General features: G+C 36.9%; 1 protein-coding gene across 1 annotated transcript in view; it reads left to right on the top strand.

Annotated features, from left to right (window-relative positions):
* The window catches only part of igf1ra (insulin-like growth factor 1a receptor), a 248,546-nt gene that overhangs the window by 208,175 nt on the left and 27,395 nt on the right, over nt 1-12,976 (top strand). Inside the window, exons 13-17 of the mRNA XM_061925030.2 lie at nt 3,638-3,803; nt 3,874-3,976; nt 8,551-8,621; nt 8,705-8,934; nt 11,103-11,207. Coding sequence (XP_061781014.2) covers nt 3,638-3,803; nt 3,874-3,976; nt 8,551-8,621; nt 8,705-8,934; nt 11,103-11,207 — 675 coding nt within the window. The remainder of the gene's footprint in view (nt 1-3,637; nt 3,804-3,873; nt 3,977-8,550; nt 8,622-8,704; nt 8,935-11,102; nt 11,208-12,976) is intronic.

Below are 12,976 nucleotides of genomic sequence, written 5' to 3'. Positions count from 1 at the left end.
TTTAATAAAAAAAAAAAATAAATAATGAAAAAAAAAAAACGATACCGATAATAAAAAAAACGATACCGATCATTTCCGATATTACATTTTAACGCATTTATCGGCCGATACGATATTATCGGACATCCCTACATTTGATTATTAGATTTGTTTTTTTACGTACAACTTGATGGATAACATGCTTTTAATTATTTCAAAGTGCGAAGCAAATAATTAAGTATTTATTTTCTCTTTTTTTTTTTTTACAAAATATATGTATATAGATATCTGTTTAATATATGTATATATTATTATATTTTTATAATTATATATGTGTATGTATATATATATATGCATGTGTATATATATATATATATATATGTATATACATATATATATATATATATATATATATATATACATATGTATATATGTATATATATATGTGTGTGTATATATATATATATATATATATATGTATATGTATATATATATATATATATATACAGTATATATATATATATACATATATATAGTAGTATGAGAAAGAGTCAAATGGACTACAAATTCATCCCAACACGCCTGTTTCGTGATTACCCACTCATCAGGGGGAATCCACTGATCAGGATTCCCTAATGAGTGTGTAACCATGAAACAGGCATGTTGGGATGAACATATTGAGGACTGTTTTACAGAAATCAATAGGGATTTTATTAAAATCCCCTGACGAGCAGGGAAAGCTGTGAAACAGGCTTGTAGGGATGATATAGCCTCTGTGTTTTTTCCTGACCTAACGTATATTCCGCTCTACCCCTGTATTGAGCACTGTATAACGGATAAACCCCAGAAACCTCCACTATATATATATATATATATATATATATATATATATATATATATATATATGTTTCATGCATCACAAAATGTGTTTTTGTGAAAATGGAAATAACGAATACATTTAGTAAGAAAGATTAATTATTTTATTGACAAACTTTATTTCCAGGATTTAAATATTTTGTCACATCCTGTGTAATTCCTCTGAATTATACTGGGTTTCAATGTGCTGAAATCACATGTGTAGGTTGTTCTGCCAAAAGTTGGCCAACTTGATCATTGCAGCTTTAGCCGTATCGTTAGCATTGATGGGCAAAGACTTACCAATGTGAAGATGTGTATTGAGGAGGCAGGAGTCAAAGGTGAAGTGCCTCAACAGTTTAGTTTGGGGAAATAATGTGTGTGGGACCTCTTATTTATTCCCGAAACTCTCAACCACCCCATGCTGAACTAAACAATGTGGAGACGGCCACTTGAAACAGCGACGAAAGTACAAAGCTACAACTAGCAAGAACAATCCATACACCCACAACACATCTCAATAAATAAAGTGGAATGATTGATCTCATCTGCTTGTGTTGTTGTGAACGACATCATCGATGCAAGATCAATGTACAAACAAGACAGCGGTCGCAACTTAAGAGACTCACGTTTTTTTAACAGCCTGAAGTAAGTCGCCTCTTACTCGTCAAGCTGAGAACAACAGCAGAGCATACTTCCCCCCCTTTCACAATAATGTGTGTTGCGCCAGAGCCGGTCTGACTTGCTAACAAAATAAAGTTTTTAGAAGAGGACCTTATACAAGCATAATGTACTTAAAGCATACATTTACACAATTGTGATTTTTTTTTTACCCAACTTGTCTAAAAAGATGTATTGCACCAATAAATGTGAGGATTTTTGCATTTAATTATGAAACATTTGATCAAATTTTATTTTTACACAAAAATCACACACTCTATGGCAGTGTTTTTCAACCTTTTTTGAGCCAAGGCACATTTTTTGCGTTGAAAAAATGCGGAGGCACACGGCCAGCAGAAATCATTAAAAAACGAAACTCATTTGACAGTAAAAAGTCGTTGTCGCAATTGTTGGATATGACTTTAAATCATAACCAACTATGCAACACTATAGCTCTTGTCTCAAAGTAGGTGTACTGTCACCACCTGTCACATCACACCCTGACTTATTTGGACTTTTTTTGCTGTTTTCCTGTGTGTAGTGTTTTACTTCTTGTCATGCGCTCCTATTTTGGTGGCTTTTTCTCTTATTTTTGGTATTTTCCTGTAGCAGTTTCATGTCTTCCTTTGAGCGATATTTCCCGCATCTACTTTGTTTTAGCAATCAAGAATATTTCAGTTGTTTTTATCCTTCTTTGTGGGGGCATTGTTGATTGTCATGTCATGTACATTGTCTTTGCTCCACAGTCAGTCTTTGCTGTTGTCCAGCATCCTGTTTTTGTTTACTTTGTAGCCAGTTCAGTTTTAGTTTCGTTCTGCATAGCCTTCCCTAAGCTTCAATGCCTTTTCTTAGGGGAACTCACCTTTTTTAAATTTTTGGTTTAAGCATTAGATACCTTTTTACCTGCACACTGCCTCCCGCTGTTTCCCACATCTACAAAGCAATTAGCTACCGGCTGCCACATACTGATATGGAAGAGTATTACACGGTTACTCTGCCGAGCTCTAGACAGCACCGACACTCAACAACAACACATCATTTGCAGACTATAATTACTGGTTTGCAAAAATTTTTTTTAACCCATATAGGTGAAATTAGATAATCTCCCACGGCACACCAGACTGTATCTCACGGCACACTAGTGTGCCGCGGCACAGTGGTTGAAAAACACTGCTCTATGGTGGTAAAATAAGTGTAAAAGGTAAAAAAAATAATAATGTTTTCGATTTTTGATATTGCTGTTGTTATTTAAATGTACTAGTATTACTATTATTATTATTTTACTTGTTGTGGTTTATTCCTTACTAATGTATATCTATTTTTTTTAACTGTATTTACATTTTAGTTTAGGTGGTACATTAAATAGTTAATATTTTTAAATTATTGAATAATCATGTAATTAATAGTGATTACAATATCAATCAAAATAATTGTGATTTTTATTTTTGCCAAATTGGCCGAAAACAAAAAACAAAAAAATAGGGTGAAGCGAAAATGTGAAGCGCAAAAGTGACGAGATATTATGAAATGTCTAAAGTAGTGTTTATTTTGTGCTGCATTGATATTTCCTCCATTTTCTTTTATTTGTGTTTTTATGTTCGTCTTCAGTTTGCGCTCTGAATAAGGGGAAATATTCCAAATAATTTGTGTATTTTTGACATTTCTTTGTATTTGAATAATTTTTAATGATGTGCTCCTAATTTGACATTTGTGTGGGAAAATGAGTTTCTCCTAATTTGACATTTGTGTGGGAAAATAAGTTTCACGTCTTCAAAAGTGGAGTGTGAGCCCACGCAGCTATAGTACAACATATTTTTTTGGTCATGTCATGTTTGCAAGGCCACTTATTTTGCCTGGCATGATTCATGCAGCACAACCATATGTGCCCCAAAGTGCAAATAAAAATAAAAATGCAAATTAATTGGCCTTCTAAAATGGCGACATTTAGTCAGACACCAAATGACTGTAAGACAACAGTAAGGATTGTAAATTAATTTTGCAATAAAACATACAGCAGTGAAAACAAATAGAAACAGCGCCCTCTTGTGATAGACCCTGTCATTGTTAAATGCTTACATGCTCCAAATAAAACCTAATTTGTTGTCTTATGGGTGTAACCTTGCATGTATTTGCTCTCTTTCAGCCTGAGAAACACGAGTGTGTGTCCCGTGAGCAGTACTACAGGCACAAAGGAGCCCGACTCACCAACCTTGGCGCTGGGAACTACTCCGCCTGCGTCCGTGCCACTTCTCTCGCAGGGAACGGCTCCTGGACAGAGAGCGTGTCCTTCTACGTCCCTCCGCCAAATCGTAATACTTGCACTGTAACAATAATCCCGAACATCAGTGCTGATGATCCCTGTGATCTCTCCGCCTGTAGGAGACAATGGTGTTGCTGTCTACATGATCGTCATCATTTTCATCATTGTGACGCTCTTCATCGCTGGCCTCACCACCATCCTCTACTTTGTCAACAAAAAGAGGCAAGTGCTTTCTTTCATCAAGTTCCTTGAACATGTTATTCTGTTAAAGTGGTACAGTTGGTGAAAGAGGGATCTGGTGCCCCCTTTGCAGCTGTAATAGCTTTCTGCAAGAATGTGGTTGTGGGTTTTTATTATCCAATCATCCAGTAGAGCATTTGCCAGGTCAGAGAGCGCTGATGTTGGACCCGAGTGAGTGTTCTCGCTCACAAGCTCTGCTCTAGTTCATCCCTGAAGGTGTTTGATTTTGCTTGAAATGTGAAATGTGAAATTTTAAGGTGAAATTCATATTCCAGTGCTACAAAAAGTGAAATTTTAAACAAGGTTACAATCTGAAATCAAGAACTATTCATCAAAAGTGGTTGTACGTTTGACTGATTCGCTTATTTTATGTAAAATGTAGTAAAAAAAAAAAGGCAAAAGACACACCATTTTAATCAGGCTTTTTACTGATCATCTTAAACTCTTATGTTTTTTATTGTTTTATTGTGTTGTTTTCTATCTTAATTATTAATATTATTACTATTATTCTCTTAATGTTATGTTTTTTTACCTTATTAATGTGTTATTTATCTTATTTATATATATTTTTAACATATATTTTATCATATATTTTATACTGTTTTTTTAGATGGCTTTAATTGTAGTTATTCTCCAGTGTGGATGCCTCAAAGGTGGCGTTTTTTCGCAAATCCTCAGTGTCAATATTCTGTGTCTGTGTATGTGCACGTGTGAATGTTTTCTTGTCATCTATTTTTTTTGTATAGCACTTTATGTTTGCCACTTGCCTATGTATGAAAAGAGCTATACAAATACAATTTATTTTGATTTTGTAATATTGATTGTACTTCAAGGAGGAAACAGGATGTTGTTTTTTTATTCCAAAAGTCTCAGGTTAACAAGATCTTGTTACATTTAACGGCTTAAACATTATGAGCGCTTTTTTTTTTCCCACGTTAACTTCCTGCTCCCGTTCCTGCATTAGCTTCATTAGCTGCATCGCCACCTACGGTCTTATCTGTCTATAAATGAGTAGCATAAATGAATATTACCAGCTCAGCATTAATCATATTAAATACGAATCAAATGAGCTGTTAAACAGTCTAATTTACAAGTGACAACATAATGGGCCTGATCTACTAAAATCAAAATACTACACGCTAACCAGCGTGTGTAAACTATAAAATGTACTATTAGTGGGTGTGTTGCGTGTGATCTACTAAGATTGCGTGCACAATTGATAACTGGTGCAGACCGCCCTATTTAAATGCAACTATGCAAGTTTCACCATGGAGACACTCATTTACTGCACATTCCTGTTATCATGCTCCTACCTGTGGGGCATTTTTGGAGTTATGCAGTGCCTCTACCAATGAAACCCACTTTTTTACCACATTGAAGATGCAAGCACTAACTGCGAGCCTGTATTGGAATGTTCCAGATGCAAGAAAATGCATATCACAATACGTATTTTTTTTTCCATATAGGAGATATGTTAATAATACTTCTTCTGTATGAAAAAACGAACGTCGTTTAAAAAAAAAAAAACGCCAGCAGACACCAAAACTAATCAATTTTATTTGTCTTAATCAGACCTGTAAGTCATCCAGCAGCCATACAATTTTAAAATGATATTGCTAAATAGACAATATGTCTACCGTATTTTTTGGACTATAAGTCGCAGTTTTTTTCGTAGTTTGGCCGGGGGTGCGACTTATACTCAGGGGCGACTTATGTGTGAAATTATTAACACATTATCGTAAAATATCAAATAATATTATTTAGCTCATTCACGTAAGAGACTAGACGTATAAGATTTTATGGGATTTAGTGATTAGGAGTGACAGATTGTTTGGTAAACGTATAGCATGTTCTATATGTTATAGTTATTTGAATGACTCTTACCATAATATGTTACGTTAACATACCAGGCACGTTCTCAGTTAATAACTGGGATTTATATAGCGCTTTTCTAAGTACCCAAAGTCGCTTTACATGTAGAACCCATCAATCATTCACACCAGTTGGTTATTTATGCCTCATATAACGTACACTTATTCAGCCTGTTGTTCACTATTCTTTATTTATTTTAAATTGCCTTTCAAATGTCTATTCTTGCTGTTGGGTTTTATCAAATACATTTCCCCAAAAAATGCGACTTATATTCCAGTGCGACTTATATATGTTTTTTTCCTTCTTCATTATGCATTTTCGGCCGGTGCGACTTATACTCCGGAGCGACTTATACTCCGAAAAATACGGTAATATTTTTATTTTGCACAGCCCTTATATGTTGCAAAGATTACATAGGAAGGAGCTACAGCACCATTCTCACACCTATTTCTGCCAGTTTGCACATCCTTTGTAGGACGCAAAACAGTGGCTACAGAACAGTTTTAGTCTTGATAAATCACACATTGAGTGCTTAATATTTTCATTTATATTATTTCTTCCCAGTATTGTGGTCGTTCTAATGATCAGAATATAATCTGCATATTCATGAGGAAAGACACGCTAAATGAATTGCGGTCCTTAATAACACAATGCTTTGTGAACAAGTTTAGTGGATCAGCTTTGCGTGGGATGTCAAGTTTGCACGTGTTTTAATACACGCAAACATTTAGTAGATCAGGCCCTGTATGTCCAACGAAATATGTTATGTATTACTCAAAAAAGGCTGAATAAGCTAAGATGTTTGAGTGGGGCAACAATACCACAAAGTTGTGGGTTCAGTGCCTTGCTCAAAAGTAACAACAGCAAAATTATTTATTTTGAAGGCCAAATTGGCCTAATTTGTCCCCGATCTAACGCCTAGATATCATTGAAAGTAACTTGCTGCTACTATTAAAGTAAAAAGTACGACAGCACTTGTTGCTGAATGCCATCAAAAAGCAGCATCACGGAGCAAAAACACTTCCTGAGCTACAAAATAAATCACATTTTTCTCTAACAAGCCATAGAAGAGCCGTATCAGTAATCAGGGGTGCCCATTACGTCGATCGCGAGCTACTGGTCGATCACGGAGGGTGTGTCAGTCGATCGCCAGCCAGGCATTAAAAAAATAGACCTAAAAATGAGCTATCATCAATCTTCACCAAGACGTCACTTGATTGACATTCACGGCACCCGAGGGTCTTGTGAGATGACGCTTTTCTTATTAAGAAAAAATGACCGACAGGAAGGTGAGAAACACTTTTTATTTCAACAGACTTTCGCGCCGTACCTGCTGTCAAAACTCTAGAGACCGACTGCACAGTTCCTTTCTTCACAATAAAAGCCCTGCTTCATCTTGCCTGCGCTAACAAAATAAGAGTCTCAGAAAACTAGCGCACACAAGCTCGCAAGCTACGGAGTTTGACGCCAATGTATTTCTTGTAAAGTGTTTAAAATTGAGTATGGAAGCTGGACAATTAAGATGCCAAAAACCAACCTCTTTCATGTAGTATTGGACAGAAAGGAGGACTTTTTTTCTCCTCCATTTGAAAATGAGGACGTTATCAGCACTACTGTCTGATTCCAATCAATGCAAGTCATCAGAATCAGGTAATACACCAACTTATATTCCTGTCCTCATGAAAGAAAGGAATCTATATGTGTTAAACATGCTTGTTTTATCATTCAACTTGTTAACAAAAACGTCTCTTTCGTAAGTAAATAAATATAAATTATATATATGAATGAGGTAGATCCCCTCGACTTGGTCAATTGAAAAGTAGCTCGCCTTCAGAAAAAGTGTGGGCACCCCTGGTTTAGATCAGTGGTTCTTAACCTGGGTTCGGTGAGTCGGCCTCAGGGCTTCGGCAGAGCGGAGGTCAAGACACGCCCGACTCATCGTGTAACTAAAAACTTCTCCCTCTTGGCGTATTATGGATACCCCCAAACAATGTTCCCTCTAATTTTCCATATGTGTGAGCAAACGCAAAAACTCCTTGAGCATTCGGTGGAGCACTGTGGTCACACCTGCAGCACACCTGTCCCAAACCTGACTAAATAACAAGTTCAATGTTTTATTATTGTAATCAAATGACAGCAGTCATTTCCATGAGATTATTTTCTAATATAAGTGTTTTGGCCCACTTACAATGACTATGACATATCGTTTTTCATGAGCTGTGTACAAGTATTATATGTCTGGGTGGGAATCCTACTTTGGAAATAATGTGTATCCTTTTCAGATATCGCATTTAGTTCCCAATAAAACATTCACATGTTGCACAATGAGATGTAAACATGGGATTATGTGTACATTCCTGTAACTTTCTGTTTGTAAAATATATCTTTATTAGTATTTTTTTATTATAATAACATCATTTTATGATTATGGTTCGGGTTCGGTGAATACGCATATGAAACTGGTGGGGTTCGGTACCTCCAACAAGGTTAAGAACCCCTGGTTTAGATATGTGACTAGCCCCTGCTATTGTTTTGTGCACTGCCATGCCGGAACACAAAAGGGTTCCCAAAATTGTTAAAAGCGATGGATGTCCAAAAATGTCTTTCCAGGAGAGTGAATTGCTCTTCAATGTCTCCTCCACATTAGGAGCAGCAGCCTAACCGTGCTGCGTTTGTGTCCGCAGGAATAGCGACCGCTTGGGGAACGGCTTCCTTTATGCTTCAGTCAATCCAGAGTACTTCAGTGCTGCTGAAAGTAAGGCCCGTCACACACAACATCCATCGTGTAGTCGTTGCCATGCGTGCATCCCGATGCTGACCCGGCTTTTCACGTGACAGTGTACGTCCCGGACGAGTGGGAGGTGGCGAGGGAGAAAATCACCATGCACAAGGAACTGGGCCAGGGCTCTTTCGGCATGGTGTACGAGGGCCTGGCCAAGGGAGTGGTGAAGGACGAACCCGAGACGCGAGTGGCCATCAAGACGGTCAACGAGTCGGCCAGCATGAGGGAGCGCATCGAGTTTTTGAACGAGGCGTCGGTCATGAAGGAGTTCAACTGTCACCACGTGGTAAGTGGAGTTTTACAGCCTGAGGTGAGGATCAGCCAACTACTAATCGGCACCATCCTTTGTTCATCAATTATATCATGTTAAAAAGTCTCTTTTAAATCGCCAAAGCGATGATGGGGTGTCAAAACACTTTTTTGAGAAGATTATAAATGACTTGTTGTTATTAGTATATCACCATGCATGATTTGGCACCAGACTTGACTGTACTGAGACAGGAACTCTTGGAGAAGCCAGTGAAGGTAAATATGGACCACCTAAATCCTCCTAGTGCAGGGGTCGGCAACCCGCGGCTCTAGAGCCGTATACGGCTCTTTAGCGCCGCCCTAGTGGCTCTCTGGAGCTTTTTCAGAAATGTATGAAAAATGGAAAAAGATGAGGGGAAAACAATCTATTTTTTGTTTTAATATGGTTTCTGTAGGAGGACAAACATGACACAAACCTCCCTAATTGTTATAAAGCACACTGTTTATATTAAACATGCTTCACTGATTCGAGTATTTGGCGAGCGCCATTTTGTCCTACTAATTTTGGCGGTCCTTGAACTCACTGTAGTTTGTTTACATGTATAACTTTCTCCGACTTTCTAGGACGTGTTTTATGCCACTTCTTTTTCTGTCTCATTTTGTCCACCAAACTTTTAAGGTTGTGCATGAAAGGTGAGTTTTGTTGATGTTATTGACTTGTTGGAGTGCTAATCAGACATATTTGGTCACTGCATGACTGCAAGCTAATCGATGCTAACATGCTATTTAGGCTAGCTATATGTACATATTGCATCTAATGCCTCATTTGTAGCTATATTTGAGGTCATTTAGTTTCCTTTAAGTCCTCTTAATTCAATTTATATCTCATGACACACTATCTGTATGTAGTATGGCTTTTAATTTTTTGCGGCTCCAGACAGATTTTTTTTTGTATTTTTGGTCCAATATGGCTCTTTCAACATTTTGGGTTGCCGACCCCTGTCCTAGTGGTATCGCTCTCAGACTAATGGAAGCATTCTATGTATTTAGTCTGGTTGGTACTAAGATATTTTATTATTAATTCAATATTTTCTACATTACTAAACATTTGTAATGGACCTTTTCTTTGCATGGTCCCTACTCCACTCGACACAGTTCTAGTTTCTGTTTACACTACTACATTTGCAGAATCAGGTACTAGCAAGTACTAATAATCAAGGCAATGGTTTTGTCATTCAAAATTGTATTTAAATGTTTACATTTTTTGTCTGTGTTAAAAAAACATAATACAAATAAATGTGTTTATTTAACGTTCTTTATTTCAACAAGAAACATCGCATGTTTACACAACTCAAAATGTCCAAAAAGGAGTAGGAAGAAGCAGAGCTTTTTTTCAATCCTTACCCATACACAGCTCCTGCTTATTAACATGCTACTATTTTATAAAAGGGACGTCATTAATTATGTATTCTTGTTCATACTGTATACTTTAAAATTTTCATCTAGTCTGACAATTTTTTTTTTCGGTACAATGGATGGAAATTCCTTCCATTGACTAGAAAAAATTTTAAAGATAAAGGGACGTAAGCAATTGAGATAAAAAAGAAGGGATATTTTGTCACACTTTGGAATTTGGATTCGCCATGATTAATAACATCTTGCATAATTTAAATTAACTTAACAAAAGACCCCAACATTTGGACACAAATGCAATTATATTGTCAGAATGTCAGACAGGAAAATGTTTTAAATGTTTTACTTGAATGCACGTCATTATTTGCTGATAGCAGTTTTAACTCAAGTTCAGTCTGAGTTTATTTTGAGTGCAATTTACCAGTGAGTACAACACTGGGAGTCTCCTCACTCATCTTTGCAGTATGTATACATGATTAATGCAATGATGTTTTGTGATTAATCACATAAGTTAACGTGTTATTTGACAACTGTAGTTGATTTTGAACATGCGTCATATAATAATTATTTACAAATTTCTACTTGTCCGAAAAAGGAGTAGGAAGAAGCAGAGTTTATTTAATCCTACCCCTTCCCCATGGCTCATTAATTACTGATATTCTGTTCAGCGTCTGTGTTTAACAGGTTAACATTTACTTTAGGGAAAATAAGAATGTATATTATTCAGTATTATGCTAATGTTTGTAGGGCCTAAATACTAGTGTTAATGTTTTGATGTTGTGATTGGTGTAGGTGAGGCTGCTGGGCGTGGTCTCTCAAGGACAACCCACCCTGGTGATTATGGAACTGATGACCCGTGGCGATCTCAAGAGCCATCTGCGTTCTCTACGCAAAGAAGTAGGTTTTTTTTTTTTAAACCAGCCTTTCACACACTTGGGATCAAGACGGCTCATAGAATTGATTGAATCAAAGTGTTGACTTTATTGATCTTTAGACTGCCCTTATTTACGTGTATAGACCTGTATTACATCATTGGACAGCTTTTTGATGAAATACAGCAGTTTCTTAACCTTTTTCAGCCCAATTCTTCTACTACAGAGGAGCCTGCGGCCCACTCAAACATTAACACTGAATTAGTAATCTTATTCTTGATTTTAATCTTATTCAATAATTATATCTAACTTATGTAAGGTTCACCACTTTGTCAAATGGCATAAAACCATGTGTCAGTCACAAATATTATTATTTATATTAATACACATTAAACACATAAACCTTAGGCTTCGGTCAGACTGATTAGTAGAAAAAGTACCGTATTTTTCGGACTATAAGTCGACGTTTTTTTCATAGTTTGGCCGTGGGTGCGACGTATACTCCGGAGCGACTTATGTGTGAAATTATTAACATACTACCGTAAAATATCAAATAATATTATTTATCTCATTTGCGTGAGCGACGAAGCAAATGGCAGCAATCGTCACTCACACGCCAACCAATAAGAATTCGGCGGGGGCGGGTCATGGCAGAAGTGCATTGTGGGTCATGATATGCTAACTGCTATATGCTATACGCTACTGCCAGAGCTATTAAAATGGATCACATCAACATTGGCGGTAACTTATAAAAACTGAGAAGGACTGAACTAAAATGGCACCGAAAAGGAAATTATATACTGCAGATTACAAGCTGGATGTAGTGAAATATGCTGCAGAGAACAGCAATCGAGCAACAGAAAGAAAGGATGCTAGTGGGGCATACCAGAGGCGACACCGAGGAAGAAGATTTAATCGGATTTAGCGATCGGGAGTGACAGATTGTTTGGTAAACGTATAGCATGTTCTATATGTTATAGTTATTTGAATGACTCTTACCATATATTATGTTACGTTAACATACCAGGGACGTTCTCAGTTGGTTATTTATGCCTCATATAACGTACACTTATTCAGCCTGTTGTTCACTATTCTTTATTTATTTTAAATTGCCTTTCAAATGTCTATTCTTGGTGTTGGGTTTTATCAAATTAATTTCCCCCAAAAATGCGACTTATACTCCAGTGCGACGTATATATGTTTTTTTTCTTCTTTATTGTGCATTTTCGGCCGGTGCGACGTATACTCCGGAGCGACTTATAGTCCGAAAAATACGGTACTAAATAAAATATACTGCTTACGAAGAGACTCTTGAATAACTGATGAAAAATAATTGTACACACAGCAATGATATGCTAAATTAATAATAATAAATACAGTTTGTTTCTTAACAAAACTGTCTATAAAATTAATGTGCCAATGAAAATACAGCTTCACCACTTTAGTCATAAGTTTTGCGCTTAAGAAACTTCTGTAAGATTTTAGCTCCAGACTTCTTCTGTTTGTTTGCCAAAACAAATGGTGGAAAAGTGTATTACACCTGAGTACCGCTGCGGCCAACCCTCCCGGATTTTCCGGGAGACTCCCGAAATTCAGCGCCTCTCCCGAAAACCTCCCGGGACAAATTTTCTCCCGAAAATCTCCCGAAATTCATGCGGACCCGAGTGACGTGTCGACAGCCTGTTTTCACGTTCGCTTTCCCACAATACAAACGACGTGCCTGCCCAATGACGTTATAACTGTAGAATGATCGAGGGCGAGTTCTTGGTTTCCTATGTGGGTTTATTGTTAGGC

Source organism: Nerophis lumbriciformis, linkage group LG29 (assembly GCF_033978685.3).
Source record: "Nerophis lumbriciformis linkage group LG29, RoL_Nlum_v2.1, whole genome shotgun sequence".
Lineage (NCBI taxonomy): Eukaryota > Metazoa > Chordata > Actinopteri > Syngnathiformes > Syngnathidae > Nerophis > Nerophis lumbriciformis.
The sequence above is the reverse complement of the archived record's forward strand: the minus strand, read 5'-3'. Positions and strand labels throughout refer to the sequence as shown.